The sequence below is a fragment of the Salmo trutta genome, unplaced genomic scaffold (genome assembly GCF_901001165.1).
Source record: "Salmo trutta unplaced genomic scaffold, fSalTru1.1, whole genome shotgun sequence".
Classification (NCBI taxonomy): Eukaryota; Metazoa; Chordata; class Actinopteri; order Salmoniformes; family Salmonidae; genus Salmo; species Salmo trutta.
Window position 1 is genome coordinate 82,644 of NW_021822730.1, and position 24,857 is coordinate 107,500.

At 40.0% G+C, this 24,857-nt stretch overlaps 2 protein-coding genes across 3 annotated transcripts in view; one reads left to right on the forward strand and one right to left on the reverse strand.

Moving 5' to 3' along the window:
- The window catches only part of LOC115184049 (ornithine aminotransferase, mitochondrial), a 35,370-nt gene extending 25,536 nt beyond the window's left edge, over positions 1–9,834 (reverse strand). Inside the window, exon 1 of one of the 2 annotated variants that reach the window (XM_029745042.1) lies at positions 9,729–9,834. The gene's annotated coding sequence lies outside the window, so the exon portion shown is untranslated. Of the gene's footprint in view, positions 1–9,723 lie in introns of both variants that reach the window. The other variant, XM_029745043.1, reaches the window with a different exon arrangement.
- A 3,867-nt stretch (positions 9,835–13,701) lies between these two features.
- Positions 13,702–24,857, forward strand: part of LOC115184053 (phospholysine phosphohistidine inorganic pyrophosphate phosphatase) — a 25,105-nt gene continuing 13,949 nt past the window's right edge. The window contains exons 1-3 of the mRNA XM_029745052.1: positions 13,702–13,875; positions 23,172–23,359; positions 24,222–24,375. Coding sequence (XP_029600912.1) covers positions 13,745–13,875; positions 23,172–23,359; positions 24,222–24,375 — 473 coding nt within the window. The 5' untranslated portion in view covers positions 13,702–13,744. The remainder of the gene's footprint in view (positions 13,876–23,171; positions 23,360–24,221; positions 24,376–24,857) is intronic.

Below are 24,857 nucleotides of genomic sequence, written 5' to 3' on the forward strand. Positions count from 1 at the left end.
CCAGTTGCTTTGTTTGTGCTCATTAAACATAGATTGGAAACGTCCTCTGTTATCATGCACAGCTCAAACAAACCATTTGGGATAGGAGGTGTATTCATTAGGCACCAAACGGAAGAAAATGTACTGGGACGTCTCCTAATGAATACACCTCCTATCTCCTTCCCTGTGTAGACTTTAGCAGACGTCCCAGTACATTTTCTACCTTTTGGTGCCTAATGAATACACCTCCTAGTAGAAGAAAATGGACTGGGACGTCTGCTAAAGTCTACACATGGAGGGAGATAGGAGGTGTGTTCATTATAGGAGGTGTGATGTTTAACAAATTTGGGATCGTTAACGTTTAGAAGAAAAAAAATCCCATACCGAAATGTTTTTAGTTATTACAAAAATGACCATTAACGGGTCCAAATCATCATCATCATCATCATCATCATCATCATCATCATCATCAAAGGGACAAATATTTATTATTTTTTTTCAAATATGTAATGCAACAAGGAGAGATGCAGCTTTCAAATGATTCATCAGAGATAAAGCGCTCCGCACGTCATCAGAGATAAAGCGCTCCGCACGTCAGAGATAAAGCGCTCCGCACGTCATCAGAGATAAAGCGCTCCGCACGTCATCAGAGATAAAGCGCTCCGCACGTCATCAGAGATAAAGCGCTCCGCACGTCATCAGAGATAAAGCGCTCCGCACGTCATCAGAGATAAAGCGCTCCGCACGTTATCGTTGCTAACAGTTGGGGGAAAAAAATGGCACGAGAGTGAGACAGGGAAGAGACAGCAGGGAAATCCTGTATGGCAATACTTTGAGAAATTACATGAGAAGGTGATGAAATGCAAACTTGAGCTAGACTGGCAGTACAGGTCCAATGCTGAAAGGAAGGCACCGTGAGACCCATCCCACCGCTGAAAGGAAGGCACCGTGAGACCCAGCCCACCGCTGAAAGGAAGGCACCGTGAGACCCATCCCACCGCTGAAAGGAAGGCACCGTGAGACCCATCCCACCGCTGAAAGGAAGGCACCGTGAGACCCAACCCACCGCTGAAAGGAAGGCACCGTGAGACCCAGCCCACCGCTGAAAGGAAGGCACCGTGAGACCCATCCCACCGCTGAAAGGAAGGCACCGTGAGACCCATCCCACCGCTGAAAGGAAGGCACCGTGAGACCCAGCCCACCGCTGAAAGGAAGGCACCGTGAGACCCAGCCCACCGCTGAAAGGAAGGCACCGTGAGACCCAGCCCACCGCTGAAAGGAAGGCACCGTGAGACCCAGCAGTGCAATGAGGGACGGAGGGAGAAAATCACAGTGCTGATTGCAGAAACGATTGGAGTTGATATGCAACAATTGTCAAATGGTAGAAGAAGTCCGCTTCAATACCTTAACGGCATATCTAGAACCAGACTACAAGATGACATTTCGACAAACCATGACGGCCCTGATGGAGAAATTGTACAATGACTATTGCACTGCAAGTACAAAGCGCGAGCCAAGCTCTCAAAACACCATAACGTGGCGTTAACAGATTGTTCAACGTCTATGATCACGCCATCATACATCACTGCAATGAGCCATCACACTGATGAGAAGTGGGACATGAAGGCCCATGTACTGACAACATGGAGGAGAGGCACACAGCAGAGAACCTAAAACAGCAGTAAGTACCATCGTTGCTGAGTGGGCGGGGGACAGCAGTAAGTACCATCGTTGCTGAGTGGGCGGGGGACAGCAGTAAGTACCATCGTTGCTGAGTGGGCGGGGGACAGCAGTAAGTACCATCGTTGCTGAGTGGGCGGGGGACAGCAGTAAGTACCATCGTTGCTGAGTGGGCGGGGGACAGCAGTAAGTACCATCGTTGCTGAGTGGGCGGGGGACAGCAGTAAGTACCATCGTTGCTGAGTGGGTGGGTGGGGACAGCAGTAAGTACCATCGTTGCTGAGTGGGTGGGTGGACAGCAGTAAGTACCATCGTTGCTGAGTGGGTGGGTGGACAGCAGTAAGTACCATCGTTGCTGAGTGGGTGGGTGGACAGCAGTAAGTACCATCGTTGCTGAGTGGGTGGGTGGACAGCAGTAAGTACCATCGTTGCTGAGTGGGCGGGGGACAGCAGTAAGTACCATCGTTGCTGAGTGGGTGGGGACAGCAGTAAGTACCATCGTTGCTGAGTGGGTGGGGACAGCAGTAAGTACCATCGTTGCTGAGTGGGCGGGGGACAGCAGTAAGTACCATCGTTGCTGAGTGGGTGGGGACAGCAGTAAGTACCATCATTGCTGAGTGGGTGGGTGGACAGCGGTAGGAGTTCCACTAGTTACCACAGCCAAGAAGTCAAAACTGGCTTTATTGTAAAAAAAAATCACGAAAAAAAAAAGTATATTTTTGTTCTTATTTTAAGGTTAAGCATAAGGTTATCAGTTTGGTTACGGTTAGGTTTAATATCACATTTTATGAAGATAAATTGTAGAAATAGGCTTTATGACTTTGTGGCTGTGGTAACTAGTGAGGACCGGTAGGTAGGTTGCCAGGACAGTGGTTGATTGAACTGCACTGCCCCCTAGCAGTTATACACAGAACCATATTTGGATTGTGAATAATAATAAAAAATAAATAAAAAAACATTTCAAAACGATAAAAAAAAATGTAATATTAAGAATTTGTCACATCCCTAGTTCATTGGTCACAAAACAGAAGAAAATGCACTGGAACGTTTGCTACAGTCTACAAAGTTCCCCGTTTCACTCCATATCAGACCGTTTTATTCCGTTTCGTCCCTACTGAACACAGCCCACAAGTTACCGATAACAAGAGATCACCCAGGTTCTAGAGTAACATAAAACCTTAAGCAGAAGTCTCACAATGGGACACAGAGCTCCTGGTAGCTGTGATCACATTGGTCATAGGAACAGATCCCAGATCAGCACCCCTCCCCCTAATTCAGACCTTAACCATCAGGGGGTGAACTCACAAAACTGACCTGGCCACAAAGGGTGGTGGGTACAGCCTGTCCTCGTCCAACCCTGGCCACAAAGGGTGGTGGCCACAGCCTGTCCTCGTCCAACCCTGGCCACAGCCTGTCCTCGTCCAACCCTGGCCACAGCCTGTCCTCGTCCAACCCTGGCCACAAAGGGTGGTGGGTACAGCCTGTCCTCATCCAACCCTGGCCACAAAGGGTGGTAGATACATGCTGTGATAATGATATGCCAGCCTGGCATCAGTATGTGATCCTCCACTCAGTGTTTATTCAGCAGGCAGGAAACGCTGAGCTGCACTTCTCTTTCAGACACAGCTGCACAATAGAAGACCTGACCTCTGGATACCCTGGGTTCACATCAACTAACCCCATACTATTTAATGAACTGTAGTGTTCACTTGTTCATGACCTTTTCTCTCTCTCTCTCTGATTGGCAGCACTATTGCTATGGAAACAACGTAGGAGTCCAGGAAGGTCTAAGAGTGAAAGAGTGCAGAGGCTAGACTGAGTTGGTATGTTGCAATAGAAGGAGAGATACTACACTGCAGTTAAAGAGAACAGGCAATCACATGACTGGAGTCTGATTCATTGATCTAGATGAGATGATCAAGTGACGCTACACATTTAAATGAGTCTGACCGACCCACTGGAAAGGCTTTATAGGGCTCTCTATGTTATACCTCTTTACACGTGGCTCTTCACGATATTATCAAAACTTCCTAGCTGAGAAATGGGGACAAACTTTACCTATTAAAAAACAAAACACCAGTTAACATTTGACCAATTCTAAGAGCTTGTCGTTCACTAGATAGTTTAATGCTTCAGTTCACTTCCAGTTACAAAAAAAAACAATATATCACATATTTCATAGAATGAACACAGGACACATCTACAGGACAACTAAATCCATGTGGATTGAACAGTAGGGAGAGACACTCGATACCACTGTGGAGTAACCCATAGTCACCACCACTGTGGAGTAACCCATAGTCACCACCACTGTGGAGTAACCCATAATCAACACCACTGTGGAGTAACCCATAATCAACACCACTGTGGAGTAATCCATAATCGACTAGGACAGACTAGAGGTCGACCGATTCATAGATGCCGATTTCAAGTTTTCGTAACTAAAATCGTTAATCTGCATTTTTGGACACCGATTATATATTGCAATCCATGAGACTGCGTGGCAGGCTGATCACCTGTTACGCGAGTGCAGGCAGCAGCCAGGAGCCATGGTAAATTGCTAGCTAGCATTAAACTTATCTTATAAAAAAAAATAAAAAAAATCAATCTTAACATAATCACTAGTTAACTACACATGGTTGATAATATTACTAGTTTAACTATCTTGTCCTGTGTTGCATATAATCAATGCGGTACCAGAAATCGTGTCACTTCTCTTGCGTTCAGTGCAAGCAGAGTCAGGGTATATGCAGCAGTTTGGGCCGCCTGGCTCGTTGAGAACTGTGTGAAGAACATTTCTTCCTAACAAAGACCGTAATTAATTTGCCAGAATTGTACATAATTATGACATAACATTGAAAGTTGTGCAACGTAACAGCAATATTTAGACGTAGGGTTGCCACCCGTTAGATAAAATACGGAACGGTTCCATATTTCACCGAAAGAATAAACGTTTTGTTTTCGAAATTATAGTTTCCAGATTTGACCATATTAATGACCTAAGGCTTGTATTTCTGTGTGTTTAATATAATTAAGTCTATGATTTGATATTTGATAGAGCAGTCTGACTGAGCGGAGATAGGCAGCAGCAGGCTCGTAAGCATTCAAACAGCACTTTACTGCGTTTTGTCAGCAGCTCTTAGCAATGCTTCAAGCATTGAGCTGTTTATGACTTCAAGCCTATCAACTCCTGAGATTAGGCTGGCAATACTAAAGTGCCTATAAGAACATCCAATAGTCAAAAGGTCTATGAAATACAAATGGTATAGAGAGAGAAATAGTCCTATAATAACTACAATTTAAAAAACTTCTTAACTGGGAATATTGAAGACCCATGTTAAAAGGAACCACCAGCTTTCATATGTTCTCATGTTCTGAGCAAGGAACTTAAATGTTAGCTTTTTTATATGGCACATATTGCACTTTTACTTTCTTCTCCAACACTTTGTTTTTGCATTATTTAAACCAAATTGAGCATGTTTCATTGTTTATTTGAGACTAAATTGATTTTATTTATGTATTATATTAAGATAAAAGTGTTTGTTGTTCATTCAGTATTGTTGTTAAATTGTCATTATTACAAATAAATATAAAATAAATTATAAAAAAATCAATTTAAAAATATTAAAATCTGATGATTAATCAGAATTGGCTTTTTTTGGTCCTCCAATAATTGGTATTGGCGTGTAAAAATCATAATCGGTCGACCTCTAGTACAGACAGTAAACAAAGTGAGTCAGTCATGAGTCAGTTCCATCAAGGTTAATATCTGTCCCATGAGACAATGTTTGATTTGCCACTCTAGCCCGTCCAAATTGGTCATGGAAGAAGGTGATAGGTTGTGGCACCACCGCCTCCCAAAACACACCCCCTGTCCAAATTGGTCATGGAAGAAGGTGATAGGTTGTGGCGGCACCGCCTCCCAAAACACACCCCATGTACATCACAAGCCACAGCTAAATTAAGACCAGGCCCAACTCACAGGCCATGTGACCCACCACAAGACCAGAGTTCACGGTCATATTCACTAGGCACCAAAACAGAGGAAAACAGACAAACAGGGAGGGACTCGCTCACTAACTCAACTTATCCAATATGGGGAAAAACACATTTTATTTTTCCATTGCAAAATGTTTTTTGCTACAGTTAAGCACTAATGTATACGACCAAGAGTTCACCTCCCTCTATCCCTCAGTTCAGCTGACTACCACAGCAGCAGCAGCAGCAGCAGCATGGCCCAGTATCTATGCCTATATGTTGCTATTATCTATCCTCACAGCTTATGAAAAGCTGTAATTACCAATCAATCAGTCTCACCAGAAATGCATTCACTGGCTACTGGCCCAAGGCTCCTACCCAAGTGTTATAACATGGAGATATTTATGTTATCTTTATTTAACCAGGTAGGCTAGTTGAGAACAAGTTCTCATTTACAGCTAGTAGGCCTAGCTAGTGGAGGGGGGGGGGGGTCAGTGCTTCCACCGACGAAGTGCACAGAGCAGGTGCAATTTCCACTGAGCCTCAGTTCAAGAACAAAGAAAAACGCTCCTAGGTTATAGCGAACACTCAAAATGAAACAATACTCACAACAGTCTTCCGAACAGCCTTACAAGGACTCTAAACGTCACAGCCACAGGGTCCGATCACGGTATTGGGCAAGAAACGGACTGTCAGGAGTTAAATGGACTTGACACGGGGAGAGGCATTGTGGGAAGTTTTGAAAACTAAGGATGAACATATATTTCCTTCACAAACTTGTTCTGTTACTGTGAAGTTAGTATGAAACTCCTATTCAGATTATCACATGAGGCTGGAGGCCTATATATTCTCAAGTGTGTATTCTGCTCATATCAAATTGTACATACACGTGTTTAGCAGATGTTATTGCGGGTGTAGTGAAATGCTTGTGCTTCTAGTTCCAACAGTGCAGCAATATCTAACAAGTAATATCTAACAAGTAATATCTAACAATTTCACAACAAATACCTAATATACACAAATCTAAGTAAAGGAATGGAATTAAGAATACATAAAATATATGGATGAGCAATGTCAGAGCAGCATAGACTAAGACACAGTAGAATAGTATAGAACATAGTATATACAGTTGAAGTCGGAAGTTTAAATGTATTTGGCTAAGGTGTATGTAAACTCCTTTTTTCACAATTCCTGACATTTAATCCTAGTAAAAATTCCCTGTTTTAGGTCAGTTAGGATCAACACTTTATTTTAAGAATGTGAAATGTCAGAATAATAGTAGAGAGAATGATTTATTTCAGCTTTTATTTCTTTCATCACATTCCCAGTGGGTCAGAAGTTTACATACACTCAATTAGTATTTGGTAGCATTGCCTTTAAATTGTTTAACTTGGGTCCAACGTTTCGGGTAGCCTTCCACAAGCTTCCCACAATAACTTGGGTGAATTTTGGCCCATTCCTCCTGGCAGAGCTGGTGTAACTGAGTCAGGTTTGTAGGCCTCCTTGCTCGCACACCCTTTTTCAGTTCTACCCACACATTTTCTATAGGATTGAGGTCAGGTCTTTGTGATGGCCACTCCAATACCTTGACTTTGTTGTCCTTAGGCCATTTTGCCACAACTTTGGAAGTATGCTTGGGGTCATTGTCCATTTGGAAGACCCATTTGCGACCAAGCTTTAACTTCCTGACTGATGTCTTGAGATGTTGCTTCAATATATCCACATAATTTTCCATCCTCATGATGCCATCTATTTTGTGAAGTGCACCAGTCCCTCCTGCAGCAAAGCACCCCCACAACATGATGCTGCCACCCCCGTGCTTCACGGTTGGGATGGTGTTCTTCAGCTTGCAAGCCTCCCCCTTTTTCCTCCAAACATAACGATGGTCATTATGAACAGCCTTTCAGGTTATGTCGATATAGGACTCGTTTTACTGTGGAAATAGATACTTTTGTACCTGTTTCCTCCAGCATCTTCACAAGGTCCTTTGCTGTTGTTTTGGGATTGATTTGCACTTTTCGCACCGAAGTACGTTCATCTCTAGGAGACAGAACGTGTCTCCTTCCTGAGCGGTATGATGGCTGCATGGTCCCATGGTGTTTATACTTGTGTACTATTGTTTGTACAGATGAACGTGGTACCTTAAGGCGTTTGGAAATTGCTCCCAATGATGAACCAGACTTGGAGGTCTACAAGTCTGATTTTCCCATGATGTCAAACAAAGAGGCACTGAGTTTGAAGGTAGGCCTTGAAATACATCCACAGGTACACCTCCAATTGACTCAAATGATGTCATTTAGCCTATCAGAATCTTCTAAAGCCATGACATCATTTTCTGGAATATACCAAGCTGTTTAAAGGCACAGTCAACTTAGTGTATGTAAACTTCTGACCCACTGGAATTGTGATACAGTGAATTATAAGTGAAATAATCTGTCTGTAAACAATTGCTGGGAAAATGGCTTGTATCATGCACAAAGTAGATGTCCTGACCGACTTGTCAAAACTATAGTTTGTTAACAAGACATTTGTGGAGTGGTTGAAAAACGAGTTTTAATGACTCCAACATAAGTGTATGTAAACTTCTGACTTCAATTGTACATATGAGATGAGTAATGTCAGATATGTAAACATTCTTAAAGTGACATTATTAAAGTGACTAGTGATCCATTTATTAAAGTGGCCAATGATTTCAAGTCTGTAGGTAGGCAACGGCCTCTCTGTCTCCTTGAGCTAGTTATGCTGTAACCTACATTGATGTATTTTATTTTAAAATTATATTCCCGATATTTGTTATACTGCTACATCGATGTATTAAATTACATGAAATTCGGGTCTTGTAAGCACCACAGTTGAGTATGTTTACATATGACCGGGTGTGCTGCTGTGACGTCTAAAACATTTTTGCGGTACATTGATGCTTTAAAAAATGTGCCATCAGAAGTAAGGACTTGTGTCAACCCCACCTCTATATTACAGTATATTGGCGTATGACCGGGTGTTCTGCAGTGACTTCTAAAGCGCTAAGGATTAACCAGCACCTTGGAGAGCGCTGTCCATTTCACCACCATAGATAGTAAGAGACGTGGCTGTTCACTCTGCGCTGCTACGTCGTCAGCTTTCTTTCCTTCACGCGTTCCGGGTACCTCACCTCAGAGCACCCCGTCTAGCTCTCACTATGTGTTCCGGCATCTCCCAATTCACTAATTAATAAAACACTGTCAACAACCATCTGTCTTTTTAAATTAAAACAGGTCGAGCCTGTTGACACAGAGAGAATGCTAATCCTAGCTAGTTAGCACGGCAACTCCCAATTCACTAATTAATAAAACACTGTCAACAACCATCTGTCTTTTAAATTAAAACAGGTCGAGTGCTAATCCTAGCTAGTTAGCACGGCAACTCCCAATTCACAGGCATTGTCAACAACAGTCTGTCATTTAAAATAAACAGGTCGAGCCTGTTGACACAGAGCGAATGCTAATCCTAGCTAGTTAGCATGAAAACAAGTCTAATTTAGCTAACTGCTCTCCTCACCAACCAACCCTAATGTTATCCGTCACAGTTCATGGAAAATTACCTGAGTGGTTGCTTCATCCTTCATTTTTCCATTTATATTACCATTTATATTAACAATTTTGACTCCTGACATCTGTAACAGATAGCCATCGGTAACATTAAAAGTTAACGTCTAAATTATTAGCTAATATAAAATGGTAATTTATAGTTAGTTGCGGGATGAAGCTACCTGAGCCGCTGTTGTTACGAGGTGGCTAGCTATGGCATGCTAACTTGCTAGCCAACTTCACCAGTTTGTGCGCTATCGACGAAATATGGTTTATTTTGGGTTGGAAATTGTAGCTTTAACTAACTAACTACATTCGTCAGTTAAACCAAATGGTATTTAGCTAGCTAGCTACTAGCTGTAACTACGTTACGTGATAAAACGCCGCCTGGCAACCGTTACCCGCCTGCTAGAGCTGTCTAACCGGAGAAACTCCTGCCACCAAGCTAGCTAACTAATTGTAATATTCATACTCAAAATTAACTTGTACTTTCACTCGAATGACATTTAAAAAATATTACCTTACCTGTTGAAAAATAACGTTTTTTTTTTTAATGTCCAGAAAACCTCAAAGCCACTTGTCAGATCCCCCCCGGCGGCCGTGTTCAGGCAGGAGCGAACGCTGTTGTGAACTAGTTCAGCTGCGTCAACTGCTTTAGGTTCGCTGTTGTGAACTAGTTCAGCTGCGTCAAATGCTTTAGGTTCGCTGTTGTGAACTAGTTCAGCTGCGTCAACTGCTTTAGGTTCGCTGTTGTGAACTAGTTCAGCTGCGTCACCTGCTTTAGGTTCGCTGTCCTGACCTGCCCCAGATGTTGTCTCTCTATATCTATAGCTATATCTATCTATTATAGCTATATCTATCTATTATATCTATATAACATATCTATATAACATAAACTCTCTATATCTATATCTATCTATTATATCTATATCTATATAACATATCTACATAACATAAACTCTCTATATCTATATCTATCTATTATATATATATATATATAACATATCTATATAACAAACTCTCTATATCTATATCTATGTATTATATCTATATCTATATAACATATCTATATAGCATAAGCTCTCTATATCTATATATATCTAGTATATCTATATAACATATCTATATAACATAAACTCTCTATATCTATATCTATCTATTATATCTATATCTATATAACATAAACTCTCTATATCTATATCTATCTATTATATCTATATATATATATATAACATATCTATATAACATAAACGCTCTATATCTATATCTATATCTATCTATTATATCTATATCTATATAACATATCTATATAACATAAACTCTCTATATCTATATCTATCTATTATATCTGTATCTATATAACATATCTATATCTATTATATCTATAGACCATATCTATATCTATCTATTATATCTATATCTATATAATATATCTATATAACATAAACTCATTTTGGATTGAGTGGATATATATATATAAAATATCCCGTTTGTCTTGGTGAAACTATTCCAAGAAGCAACGGCATTAGTAAAGGAAAGTGGTGCATGTCTTAGAAATGGTCCAAAAATGCACTAAATGGCATTGAGCATTAGCACGGATGACGCGCAACTTCAATGATGCAATATCAACAAATCATTGCGATGTTGTTGGGTCACATTTCTACGTGTTCATTTGCGCATAAATACCTTCATGCCTACTACCTATTTGTTTCCTATTTTGTTGTATTAAAAAAGCTTTTTTGTTTGTTTGTTTTTAAATTATGTTCTTTAGAAGAGCAAGTGTGATCTCTTTTTTTAAATTCATCATAATCAATGGGAAACATGTCAAGGTGCGAAGTTCATGATTTGAATAGCTTAGTCTTCATTTTGCATGTTGAAAAAAATCATGTCAAATCATTTAAATGTATGTTCAATTTAAGTTCATGTTCAATTTATTTATTTTTTCACTCCTCAACTGGCTTTGCTGTTTCAAAGACAGAAATTGACCAATATCCAGCCCTACATGTTGACACAGCCAGCGAAGCTGCAAGAGTTACCTAACATAATCTACGTGTGTTTGAACAGCAGCTGGGCCCCTGGGACATTCAGCAAAACACAGTGGTATCAGGTTTAGTGGACGGTGACTAATCAGAATTGCACAAGAGCACCATTACCATAAAAATTGTAGATGTCCCTTGAATAGATTGAATCATACATGTATGCTATTTGATAAATGTGAAGTGAGGTGGTTAAAAAAAACATGTGCATACAGTATGGTCTGATCAAATCAATCAAAATGTCTTTATTGATAAGTTTAACTAAATGGTCCGTTTTGATTGTGATTGAAAGGTGGCAGGATTAGGGGTGAAATACTGTGGCCTATATACAGTCGTTAGTGAACGTCTAACACACACCTCTTGCACAGTCTTCCCATTCTAAAAATGGATTACATTAGATGTTGTTTTATGCTAGTGTAACCGATGTGAAATGGCTAGTTAGTTAGCGGTGGTGCGCGCTAATAGCGTTTCAATCAGTGACGTCACTCGCAACAAACAAGAGTTTGCGGTTCTATAAATTGTGGGTGTGGCTGATATGGTTTTGTGCCATCACTGAGGTAACTGGACAATGCTGTGCCACTGTCCCTTATACTGGTGCTGCTGGCTACAAGGGTGACACCTGGTCCTGCCGTGGCTGTGACACTGTCCTCTGAAGTCTCTTTCCCTTTCCCCACCCTCACTGACTCAGTCTGTCTCCTAGAAAAGAAATAAGGTGTTTGCCGTACTCCTAACTACCGGTACCCAAAACTACACAACTAATCACAACAGCAATACCATTGCCTTTAACAAATCTTAGTTCAGTCACCAGTTTAAGTTGAGAGTGGGGGTATCCATGGCATTTTCCAATTATGTTCCTATTTTACAAGTTAAAAAAATTTGAGAACCTTTCATAATGTTGCCAAACAAAGACTCAACAAACTTACCTGAGACTCCCTGTCTCTGCCAGTCTGTCCCTGTCTCTGCCAGTCTGTCCCTGTCTCTGCCAGTCTGTCTCTGCATATCTGTCCCCAACTCTGCTGTCTGTGTGCCATCTGTTGCCTGCTCTGCCTAATGACATCATTGTGAAACATTTCCATTAGAATTTCACTTATTTCTTATGAACATTTTAGCAACTAGTCTGAGATATTAGACTACTGGGGTTCTTACCTTGCGTTTTGGTGTATTGAAAAATACTCTGATGTCCGTCTTTTTTCTGCCATTTTTCTACCTGGCTACACACACACACACACACACACACACACACACACACACACACACACACACAGTGTGTAGGTTAGTTACAGTAGGAGATGGGCTTCTATCATCTTCTACCATTCTATATGGGCTTCGATCTAAAAGGTAGCTCTTGCAGTGACAAGAGTTGACAGCTGTATGAGTTCACCATTTACACAACATATGCTGCAACCTTTTGTAATTTTAATATAGTTTGCTTCCAACAATAGCTGAATTTGCAAAGCTAGTGAGCACCAATTCCGTTTCAGTGGTGTTTGCTATAATCTTTGCTACCTGGTTATTAAATAAAGGTGAAATAAAATAAAATAAAAAAAGTTCCCTTGCGACAATTTTTCTTTTGCAACGAGACCATTAAATGTATATAAGACAATGGTAGAAGAGAGTGTAGTTCTGTTCAGTTTGGAGTTCAGTTTATCACTAACCTCATCACAGGGACGTCGAAGCACTAACTTACAGCTGCCTGCTGATCTTGGAATAAACTGACAATAGCAAAGATTCCCATCTTTGACGACGCCACATTAAATGGAATAGATACGTTTTTAAGTTATTAACTAGCTTGATAGTTAATGTTTGCTTTAGTTTGTGCGCTAGCTCTGCATATTCAGCTAATATGTGTGTGAACCCTGCCAGCATAAAACAAAACATTGCTATGGTGCGATTGACTGGATTAACCTCAGGTCAGTTACTGCATTGAGTGCCTTTCAGACAGTAGATACGAACCCTCTGTTACCTGGCCAACTAGGGAACTGGCAGTGGATCAAACCATTGAGATGCAAAGGGCGGGGGGGTTGCAATCTTTTGAAACTTAAAAAAACGCGCTATTAAGTGTCTATAATCAGCACAAGTGCTTTCATTGCGTATTATTAATATGATTGAAATTACATAGTTATATTTACAGTCATATATTGGGGTGGACAAATCATATTTTTCCCAGGATGGGGGGGCCGTGTCCCCACCGTCCCCCCTGGGATTTCCGCCTATGATGAGTGGTGGTGTCCCGTCCTCCCAGGTTGTTGGCATGGTGCAGGAACAGATAGGATCAAAGTAGTGGAATGGGGGTAGTGGGTTTTAATGAGTGTAGGTGATGGTGTCTAGGGCGCTATTTCAATGTCTTAGAGGAACAGGAATAATAAAGATAATTGAATGTAGGTCGGCTGTGACTGGCCTCACACTCCAGTACAGTAGGTGGCGATGTAAGCACCTAAAAGTTGGATTACGATCCAGAAGTAGAAGAAGAAGAATCAGCTCTTTCACTGTGTCACTTTTTTCGTCATGGCGGCTACCAGCTGGGAAGAATCCGTCAAAAGTTTGAAAGGTGTGATTTTAGACATGTGCGGCGTGTTATATGATGCCGGGGAAGACGGCGGCTCTCCAATTCCAGGCTCCGTAGAAGCGGTGAAAAGGTGAGGAGGTTAGGTTGGCTACTAGGTAGAGAGCTGTACCCAGTGGCATTCAGAGGACGGACACTGTTTCGGGACAGTGGGTCCGAGTGTAAACATATTAACTAGACTCCTTCAGATAGAAATGTTACATGTATTTGATTAGAACTAATAATTCACATGCCTGAACGGGGCAAATCTATTGCCGACCGGCAGCCAGCAGTGAAGCGGCCGTGTGGTTGTTCTGGTTTGGGGATTGAGCTCATCAGTTTCTAGCCAACTCTTTTTGACTTTTCACTCTTTTTCTGTATGGCCGAAACCCAGTTGGAAAGCTTCCATTCAAAGTCTTTAGACGTGTGGCGTTTTATAGGTAGAAGCAGTGAGAAAGTGAGGTTTATACATCAGCAACGATGGGGTACAACGATTTAGCCTTTAGATGAAATTCATATTGAAATGTAGCCAGGGGCGAAAATCTGATATCAACTTTGGGGGGGACAATTACGTTACATTTTCTCAAGAGCAATTCCTGAGGGGGACACCAAAAGTAGTGCTGTAACACATAGCCTACATTGTAATATGGTAAATGTATATTGAGGAACCAAAGAAATAAGGTGTTTGCCGTACTCCTAACTACCGGTACCCAAAACTACACAACTAATCACAACAGCAATACCATTGCCTTTAACAAATCTTAGTTCAGTCACCAGTTTAAGTTGAGAGTGGGGGTATCCATGGCATTTTCCAATTATGTTCCTATTTTACAAGTCAAAAAAATTGAGAACCTTTCATAATGTTGCCAAACAAAGACTCAACAAACTTACCTGAGACTCCGTCTCTGCCAGTCTGTCCCTGCATATCTGTCCCCAACTCTGCTGTCTGTGTGCCATCTGTTGCCTGCTCTGCCTAATGACATCATTGTGAAACATTTCCATTAGAATTTAATTTCTTTCTTATGAACATTTTATCAACTAGTCTTTGAGATATTAGGCTACTAGGGTTCTTACTTTGCGTTTAGGTGTACTGAAAAATACTCTGATGTCCGTCTTTTATTTTTCTGCCATTTTTCTACCTGGCTGGCTGGCTGGCTACACACACAGTGTGTAGGTTATTTACAGTAGGAGATGGGCTTCTATCATCTTATCTTTTATCATTCTATTTGGGCTTCGATCTAAAAGGTAGCTAGCAAATGTGAAACGGATTGAGTTGACAGCTGTATGAGTTCACCATTTACACAACATATGCTGCAACCTTTTGTAATTTTAATAGTTTGTTTCATATTGGCTGGCTTCCAACAATAGCTGAATTTGCAAAGCTAGCGAGCACCAATTCAGTTTCAGTGGTGTTTGCTATAATCTTTGCTACCCGGGTTAAATAAAATAAATAAAAGTTCCCTTGCGACAATTTAGCTTTTGCAACGAGACCATTAAATATATTTAAGACAATGGTAGAAGAGTGTAGTTCTGTTCAGTTTGGACTTCAGTTTATCGCTTACCTTATCACAGGGACTTTGAAGCACTAACTTACATCATCTGCATGCTGATCTCGGAATAAATTGACGATAGCAAAGATTCCATCTTTGACGAGGCCACATAAATGGAATAGGTACTAGCTAGCTTAATAGTTAATATTTGCGCGCTAGCTCTGCATATTCAGCTAGTGTGTGTGCGCGATTGACTGGATTAACCTCACGTCAGTTACGTTCATTGAGTGCCTTTCAGACAGTAGATACGACCTCTCTGTTACCTTGCCAACTAAGGAACTGGCAGTGGATCAAACCATTGTGATGCAAAGGGCGGGGGGGTCGCAATCTTTTGAAACTTAAAAACGCGCTATTAAGTGTCTATAATCAGCACAATTGCTTTCATTGCGTATTATTAATATTATTTAAATTACATAGTTATGTTTCAGTGATATATTGGGGGGGACAAATCATATTTTTCCCAGGATGGGGGGGTCGTGTCCCCCCCGTCCCCCCCCCCCGGGATTTCCGCCCCTGAATGTAGCAACAGAACACATGATATACTGCAGAAACAGGAAGCTCTATTACAGTTTATTACAGCTCTACAACAGCTATATGACACTTCTATTACATGGGTCGAGTTAGGTTCTGAATGTTGTTTAACTATGTTATGGGGAGTCTCAGTGTGAGTCTGGTTTTGGGTCAGTCTGATGTGTTTCCTAATGTCAAACATTCAAAACTGGTGGCAAGATTCCTTCAGAGCTGTCACTCACTGAAGCACTGAATACATTATTTATACAATCTAATAAAATACAAAATAAATGCAGTGTGTAAACGTGCAGATCAGCTGAATGTCCTTTCGGGGACGACACATGCAGAGATTCATTGTAGCTTAATGATTGGATTTGTTTCTATTTCTCTGCAGGGGTTGTTTTTTTGGTTCAGCGTAGAGGTCGACGGATTATGATTTTTCAACGCCGATACCGATTAATCGGCCGGTTTATTATTTTAATTTTTTTTGTAATAATGACAATTACAACAATACTGAATGAACACTTATTTTAACTTAATATAATACATCAATAAAATCAATTTAGCCTCAAATAAATCATGAAACATGTTCAATTTGGTTTAAATAAAGTGTTGGAGAAGAAAGTAAAAGTGCACTATGTGCCATGTAAGAAAGCTAACGTTTAAGTTCCTTGCTCAGAACATGAGAACATATGAAAGCTGGTGGTTCCTTTTAACATGAGTCTTCAATATTCCCTGGTAAGAAGTTTTAGATTGTAGTTATTATAGGAATTATTATAGGAATTATAGGACTATTTCTCTCTATACGATTTGTATTTCATATACCTTTGACTATTGGATGTTCTTATAGGTACTTTAGTGTTGCCAGTGTAACAGTATAGCTTCCGTCCCTCTCCTTGCTCCTACCTGGGCTCGAACCAGGAACACATCGACAACAGCCACCCTCGAAGCAGCGTTAGCCATGCAGAGGAAGGGGAACAACTACTCCAAGTCTCAGAGCGAGTGACGTTTGAAACGCTATCAGCGCGCACCCGGCTAACTAGCTAGCCATTTCACATCGGTTACACCAGCCTAATCTTGGGAGTTGACAGGCTTGAAGGGGTGGAACGTTCCAACAGGAATCTGTTCCAAGAAACGTAAAGTAAAAGGTTGCCAAGCAACAACGGATACAAAGTAGCAACGCATACAAACCTAGCTAACTAGCTGCCGAATAGGCATCAACTCACCGCGTAGGTTATCCTTAATGTTTGTCCATAGGCAAACAGACATGTGAGGACAGACATTTTTCGGAATAAACGTGATGAGTGAAAAAAACGCAATGAAATAGACCACTCCCTACCCGGTATCTTATTCTGCCGCTATACAACTTTGTATGCGTTGTTTTTTGGAAACCTTGTTATTTACGAAGTTTTTGGAATAGATTCCTGTTGGAACGTTCCACAAATTATACCCACCCGGGTTGAAGTCATAAACAGCGCAATGCTTGAAGCACAGCGAAGGGCTGTTTGAATGAATGCTTACGAGCCTGCTGCTGCCTACCACCGCTCAGTCAGACTGCTCTATCAAATCATAGACTTAATTATAATATAATAAACACACAGAAATACGAGCCTTAGGTCATTAAGATGGTCGAATCCGGAAACTATCATCTCGAAAACAAACGTTTTTTTCTTTCAGTGACATACGGAACCGTTCCGTATTTTATCTAACGGGTGACTAAGTCTAAATATTCCTGTTAGGCATTGATGTTTATGGTTAGGTACATTGGTGCAACGACAGTACTTTTTTCGCAAATGCGCTTGTTAAATCAACACCCGTTTGTCGAAGTAGGCTGTGATTCAATGATAAATTAACAGGCACCGCATCGATTATATGCAACGCAGGACACGTTAGATAAACTAGTATTATCATCAATCATGTGTAGTTAACTAGTGATTATGTTAAGATTGCTAGTTTTTTTACAAGTCTAATGCTAGCTAGCAACTTACCTTTGCTTCTTGCTGCCCTCGCGTAACAGGTAGTCAGCCTGCCATGCAGGCTCCTCGTGGAGTGCAATGTAAGGCAGGTGGTTAGAGCGTTGGACTGGTAACCGAAGGTTTCAAAAACGAATCCCCCCTGAACAAGGCAGTTAACCCCCGTTTCTAGGCCGTCATTGTAAATAAGAATGTATTCTTAATCTGACTTGCCTAGTTAAATAGGTGTAAAAAAAAACCCGGCAAATCGGTGGCTAAATATACCGATTACCGATTGTTATGAAAACTTGAAATCGGCCCTAATTAATCGGCCATTCCGATTAATCGGTCGACCTCTAGTTCAGAGTCAAGTAGAGAATGTGGTTTTACTGTATCTGTTCTGCAGTCTACCAAGGTTATAATATCAACCCCTATTAGTAATGTATCTGTTCTGCAGTCTACCAAGGTTATAATATCAACCCCTATTAGTAATGTATCTGCAGTCTACCAAGGTTATAATATCAACTATATTAGTAATGTATCTGTTCTGTAGTCTACCAAGGTTATAATATCAACCCCTATTAGTAATGTATCTGTTCTGTAGTCTACCAAGGTTATAATATCAACCCCTATTAGTAATGTATCTGCAGTCTACCAAGGTTATAATATCAACCCCTATTAGTAATGTATCTGTAGTCTACCAAGGTTATAATATCAACCCCTATTAGTAATGTATCTGTAGTCTACCAAGGTTATAATATCAACCCCTATTAGTAATGTATCTGCAGTCTACCAAGGTTATAATATCAACCCCTATTAGTAATGTATCTGTAGTCTACCAAGGTTATAATATCAACCCCTATTAGTAATGTATCTGTAGTCTACCAAGGTTATAATATCAACCCCTATTAGTAATGTATCTGTAGTCTACCAAGGTTATAATATCAACCCCTATTAGTAATGTATCTGTTCTGTAGTCTACCAAGGTTATAATATCAACCCTATTAGTAATGTATCTGTTCTGTAGTCTACCAAGGTTATAATATCACCCCCTATTAGTAATGTATCTGTTCTGTAGTCTACCAAGGTTATAATATCAACCCCTATTAGTAATGTATCTGTTCTGTAGTCTACCAAGGTTATAATATCAACTCTATTAGTAATGTATCTGTTCTGCAGTCTACCAAGGTTATAATATCAACCCCTATTAGTTATGTATCTGTAGTCTACCAAGGTTATAATATCAACCCCTATTAGTAATGTATCTGTTCTGTAGTCTACCAAGGTTATAATATCAACCCCTATTAGTAATGTATCTGTTCTGTAGTCTACCAAGGTTATAATATCAACCCCTATTAGTAATGTATCTGTTCTGTAGTCTACCAAGGTTATAATATCAACCCCTATTAGTAATGTATCTGTTCTGTAGTCTACCAAGGTTATAATATCAACCCCTATTAGTAATGTATCTGTTCTGTAGTCTACCAAGGTTATAATATCAACCCCTATTAGTAATGTATCTGTTCTGCAGTCTACCAAGGTTATAATATCACCCCCTATTAGTAATGTATCTGTAGTCTACCAAGGTTATAATATCAACCCCTATTAGTAATGTATCTGTAGTCTACCAAGGTTATAATATCAACCCCTATTAGTAATGTATCTGTTCTGTAGTCTACCAAGGTTATAATATCAACCCCTATTAGTAATGTATCTGTTCTGTAGTCTACCAAGGTTATAATATCAACCCCTATTAGTAATGTATCTGTAGTCTACCAAGGTTATAATATCACCCCCTATTAGTAATGTATCTGTTCTGCAGTCTACCAAGGTTATAATATCAACCCCTATTAGTAATGTATCTGTTCTGTAGTCTACCAAGGTTATAATATCACCCCCTATTAGTAATGTATCTGTAGTCTACCAAGGTTATAATATCAACTCTATTAGTAATGTATCTGTTCTGTAGTCTACCAAGGTTATAATATCACCCCTATTAGTAATGTATCTGTAGTCTACCAAGGTTATAATATCAACCCCTATTAGTAATGTATCTGTTCTGCAGTCTACCAAGGTTATAATATCAACCCCTATTAGTAATGTATCTGTTCTGTAGTCTACCAAGGTTATAATATCAACCCCTATTAGTAATGTATCTGTAGTCTACCAAGGTTATAATATCAACCCCTATTAGTAATGTATCTGTAGTCTACCAAGGTTATAATATCACCCCCTATTAGTAATGTATCTGTTCTGTAGTCTACCAAGGTTATAATATCACCCCCTATTAGTAATGTATCTGTTCTGTAGTCTACCAAGGTTATAATATCAACCCCTATTAGTAATGTATCTGTTCTGTAGTCTACCAAGGTTATAATATCAACCCTATTAGTAATGTATCTGTTCTGTAGTCTACCAAGGTTATAATATCAACCCTATTAGTAATGTATCTGTTCTGTAGTCTACCAAGGTTATAATATCACCCCTATTAGTAATGTATCTGTAGTCTACCAAGGTTATAATATCAACCCCTATTAGTAATGTATCTGTTCTGTAGTCTACCAAGGTTATAATATCAACCCCTATTAGTAATGTATCTGTAGTCTACCAAGGTTATAATATCAACCCCTATTAGTAATGTATCTGTTCTGTAGTCTACCAAGGTTATAATATCAACCCTATTAGTAATGTATCTGTTCTGTAGTCTACCAAGGTTATAATATCACCCCCTATTAGTAATGTATCTGTTCTGCAGTCTACCAAGGTTATAATATCAACCCCTATTAGTAATGTATCTGTTCTGTAGTCTACCAAGGTTATAATATCAACTCTATTAGTAATGTATCTGTTCTGTAGTCTACCAAGGTTATAATATCAACCCTATTAGTAATGTATCTGTTCTGTAGTCTACCAAGGTTATAATATCAACCCCTATTAGTAATGTATCTGTTCTGCAGTCTACCAAGGTTATAATATCAACCCCTATTAGTAATGTATCTGTAGTCTACCAAGGTTATAATATCAACCCCTATTAGTAATGTATCTGTTCTGTAGTCTACCAAGGTTATAATATCAACCCCTATTAGTAATGTATCTGTAGTCTACCAAGGTTATAATATCAACCCCTATTAGTAATGTATCTGTAGTCTACCAAGGTTATAATATCAACCCCTATTAGTAATGTATCTGTTCTGTAGTCTACCAAGGTTATAATATCAACCCCTATTAGTAATGTATCTGCAGTCTACCAAGGTTATAATATCAACCCCTATTAGTAATGTATCTGTTCTGCAGTCTGCCAAGGTTATAATATCAACCCCTATTAGTAATGTATCTGTAGTCTACCAAGGTTATAATATCAACCCCTATTAGTAATGTATCTGTTCTGCAGTCTACCAAGGTTATAATATCACCCCCTATTAGTAATGTATCTGTTCTGTAGTCTACCAAGGTTATAATATCACCCCCTATTAGTAATGTATCTGTAGTCTACCAAGGTTATAATATCAACCCCTATTAGTAATGTATCTGTTCTGTAGTCTACCAAGGTTATAATATCAACTCTATTAGTAATGTATCTGCAGTCTACCAAGGTTATAATATCAACCCCTATTAGTAATGTATCTGTTCTGTAGTCTACCAAGGTTATAATATCACCCCCTATTAGTAATGTATCTGTAGTCTACCAAGGTTATAATATCAACCCCTATTAGTAATGTATCTGTAGTCTACCAAGGTTATAATATCAACCCCTATTAGTAATGTATCTGTTCTGTAGTCTACCAAGGTTATAATATCAACCCCTATTAGTAATGTATCTGTTCTGCAGTCTACCAAGGTTATAATATCAACCCCTATTAGTAATGTATCTGTTCTGTAGTCTACCAAGGTTATAATATCAACCCCTATTAGTAATGTATCTGTTCTGTAGTCTACCAAGGTTATAATATCAACCCCTATTAGTAATGTATCTGTTCTGTAGTCTACCAAGGTTATAATATCACCCCCTATTAGTAATGTATCTGTTCTGTAGTCTACCAAGGTTATAATATCAACCCCTATTAGTAATGTATCTGTAGTCTACCAAGGTTATAATATCAACCCCTATTAGTAATGTATCTGTTCTGCAGTCTACCAAGGTTATAATATCAACCCCTATTAGTAATGTATCTGTAGTCTACCAAGGTTATAATATCAACCCCTATTAGTAATGTATCTGTTCTGTAGTCTACCAAGGTTATAATATCAACCCCTATTAGTAATGTATCTGTTCTGCAGTCTACCAAGGTTATAATATCAACCCCTATTAGTAATGTATCTGTTCTGTAGTCTACCAAGGTTATAATATCAACCCCTATTAGTAATGTATCTGTTCTGTAGTCTACCAAGGTTATAATATCACCCCCTATTAGTAATGTATCTGTTCTGTAGTCTACCAAGGTTATAATATCAACCCCTATTAGTAATGTATCTGTAGTCTACCAAGGTTATAATATCAACCCCTATTAGTAATGTATCTGTTCTGTAGTCTACCAAGGTTATAATATCAACCCCTATTAGTAATGTATCTGTAGTCTACCAAGGTTATAATATCAACCCCTATTAGTAATGTATCTGTTCTGTAGTCTACCAAGGTTATAATATCAACCCCTATTAGTAATGTATCTGTTCTGCAGTCTACCAAGGTTATAATATCACCCCCTATTAGTAATGTATCTGTTCTGCAGTCTACCAAGGTTATAATATCAACCCCTATTAGTAATGTATCTGTTCTGTAGTCTACCAAGGTTATAATATCAACCCCTATTAGTAATGTATCTGTTCTGTAGTCTACCAAGGTTCTAATATCAACCCCTATTAGTAATGTATCTGTTCTGTAGTCTACCAAGGTTATAATATCAACCCCTATTAGTAATGTATCTGTTCTGCAGTCTGCAAAGGTTATAATATCACCCTATTAGAACAGTAAACTCACCTGGACTGACTCCCAGCAGGTGTAATGGAGGAATAGTATCGTTGATTAAAACGGAAGAACTCCAACCCGCTGGTATTCAAACCTCATCCCATGGATACATTTGCATAGCGCATATAAGGAAGTGTTTGGTGAATGAGATTAATGAGGTTATCAAAATGTCTTGATTTAAATCCCATAACGCAAAAAAAATAAAAATAATTTACACTCGACTTGTGTTTTCATACTTTCACTGACTGTGTTGAGGAACATTTCCTGACTATGACTTGAGATATGTGGTTGTCTCACCTAGCTAATTTAGGATGAATACACTTACTGTCAATCGCTCTGGATAAAGAACATCTGCCAAATAACTAAAATGTTAAATGTAAAAAAAATGATTATGTCAAAATCTTTCTCCGTACAGGCTAAAGGCCTCGGACCTGCAGCTGCGTTTCTGTACCAACGAGACCCAGGCCACACGGGAGGTGTTTGTAGCCAAGCTGCAGAGGATGGGCTTTGATATCTCTGTGTGTGAGGTTTTCTCCCCAGCCCCGGCTGCCGTGGCTGTCCTGAAGGAGAGGGGGCTACGACCCCACCTGCTGGTCTACGATGGTAATGAATTCATCATGTTCATGATTTTTAAATCTAACCTTTTATTTATTAACTAGGCAAGTCCAGTTTAAGAACAAATTCTTATTTACAATGACGGGCCTACACCGGCCAAACCCGGACGACGCTGGGCCAATTGTGCGTCGCCCTACGGGACTCCCAATCACAGCCGGTTGTGATACAGCCTGGAAGTGAACCAAGGTGTCTGTAGTGATGCCTCGAGCACTGAGATGGAATGCCTCAGACCGCTGTGCCACTCGGGAGACCCCAAATGATGTTTATTGTACATTAAGAGAATCTTTCCACAGCTCAGAAGTTTCATACACACCCACAGCTACTCTAACCTAGCCTGGCTCTAAATTACCCTGTCACTTGTTCTTCCTGATTCTGCCTCCCTGTGTGACTTTAGGAAGGCTACCCAGAGTGTTGTCCTCTTCAACGTCCCCTCCTGGTATGAGGGAACCCCTCCGTCCGGAACAGGAGTAAACTGGCACACGTAGTCAGGGAAGATCAACTCCCTGGAACTTTACACACAGAACCTCACAAGGAAAGCAACCCGGGTCTTCAATGACCACAGCCACTAACTGCAAGCATCCTTCAATAGGCTGCCGTCTGGTCGGAAGACTAGGGTTGATTTGCGGGAACCCACGTACCCGTATTTACTGCCTAAAACCACTTCCCTTTTCCTGGGATAAATCACTGAGATCCCCAATAAGTTCCTGAACTGACATGGACATGCTCAATGTCTGTGTTTTTATGTCTGTCCTCCTTTTTAATGGAAGACAAGTTTTTTTTAATGTTGTTTGAATTTGTCTATTTCTATGCAAAGTGATCATGTATACTGTGTTTGTTTGGTTCGTTGCAGGTGTCGTCCCTGAGTTCGACAGCGTTGAGAAGACCAACCCAAACTGTGTTGTCATAGGAGACGCGGCAGAGAAGTTCTCCTACCAGAACCTCAACGATGCCTTCAGAGTTCTGATAGCGCTGGAGAAACCAGTACTGTTCTCTCTGGGCCGAGGGTAGGTGCAGTCATACACACACTATACACACTCATATACACACTTTATTACTGGATAATAATGCTATTCTCGTGTAGTAACAACCCAGTAATAAAGGCCTGATTTATTCAGAAAGATATTCCTGCAGCTCTACTTTAAATCAAATCAAATTTATTTATAAAGCCCTTCGTACATCAGCTGATATCTCAAAGTGCTGTACAGAAACCCAGCCTAAAACCCCAAACAGCAAGCAATGCATGTGAAAGAAGCACGGTGGCTAGGAAAAACTCCCTAGGAAAAACTCCTGAGAAAGGCCAAAAACCTAGGAAGAAACCTAGAGAGGAACCAGGCTATGAGGGGTGGCCAGTCCTCTTCTGACTGTGCCGGGTGGATATTATAACAGAACATGGCCAAGATGTTAAAATGTTCATAGATGACCAGCAGGGTCAAATAATAATAATCATAGTGGTTGTCGAGGGTGCAACCCTGAGGTCCACTGTGTG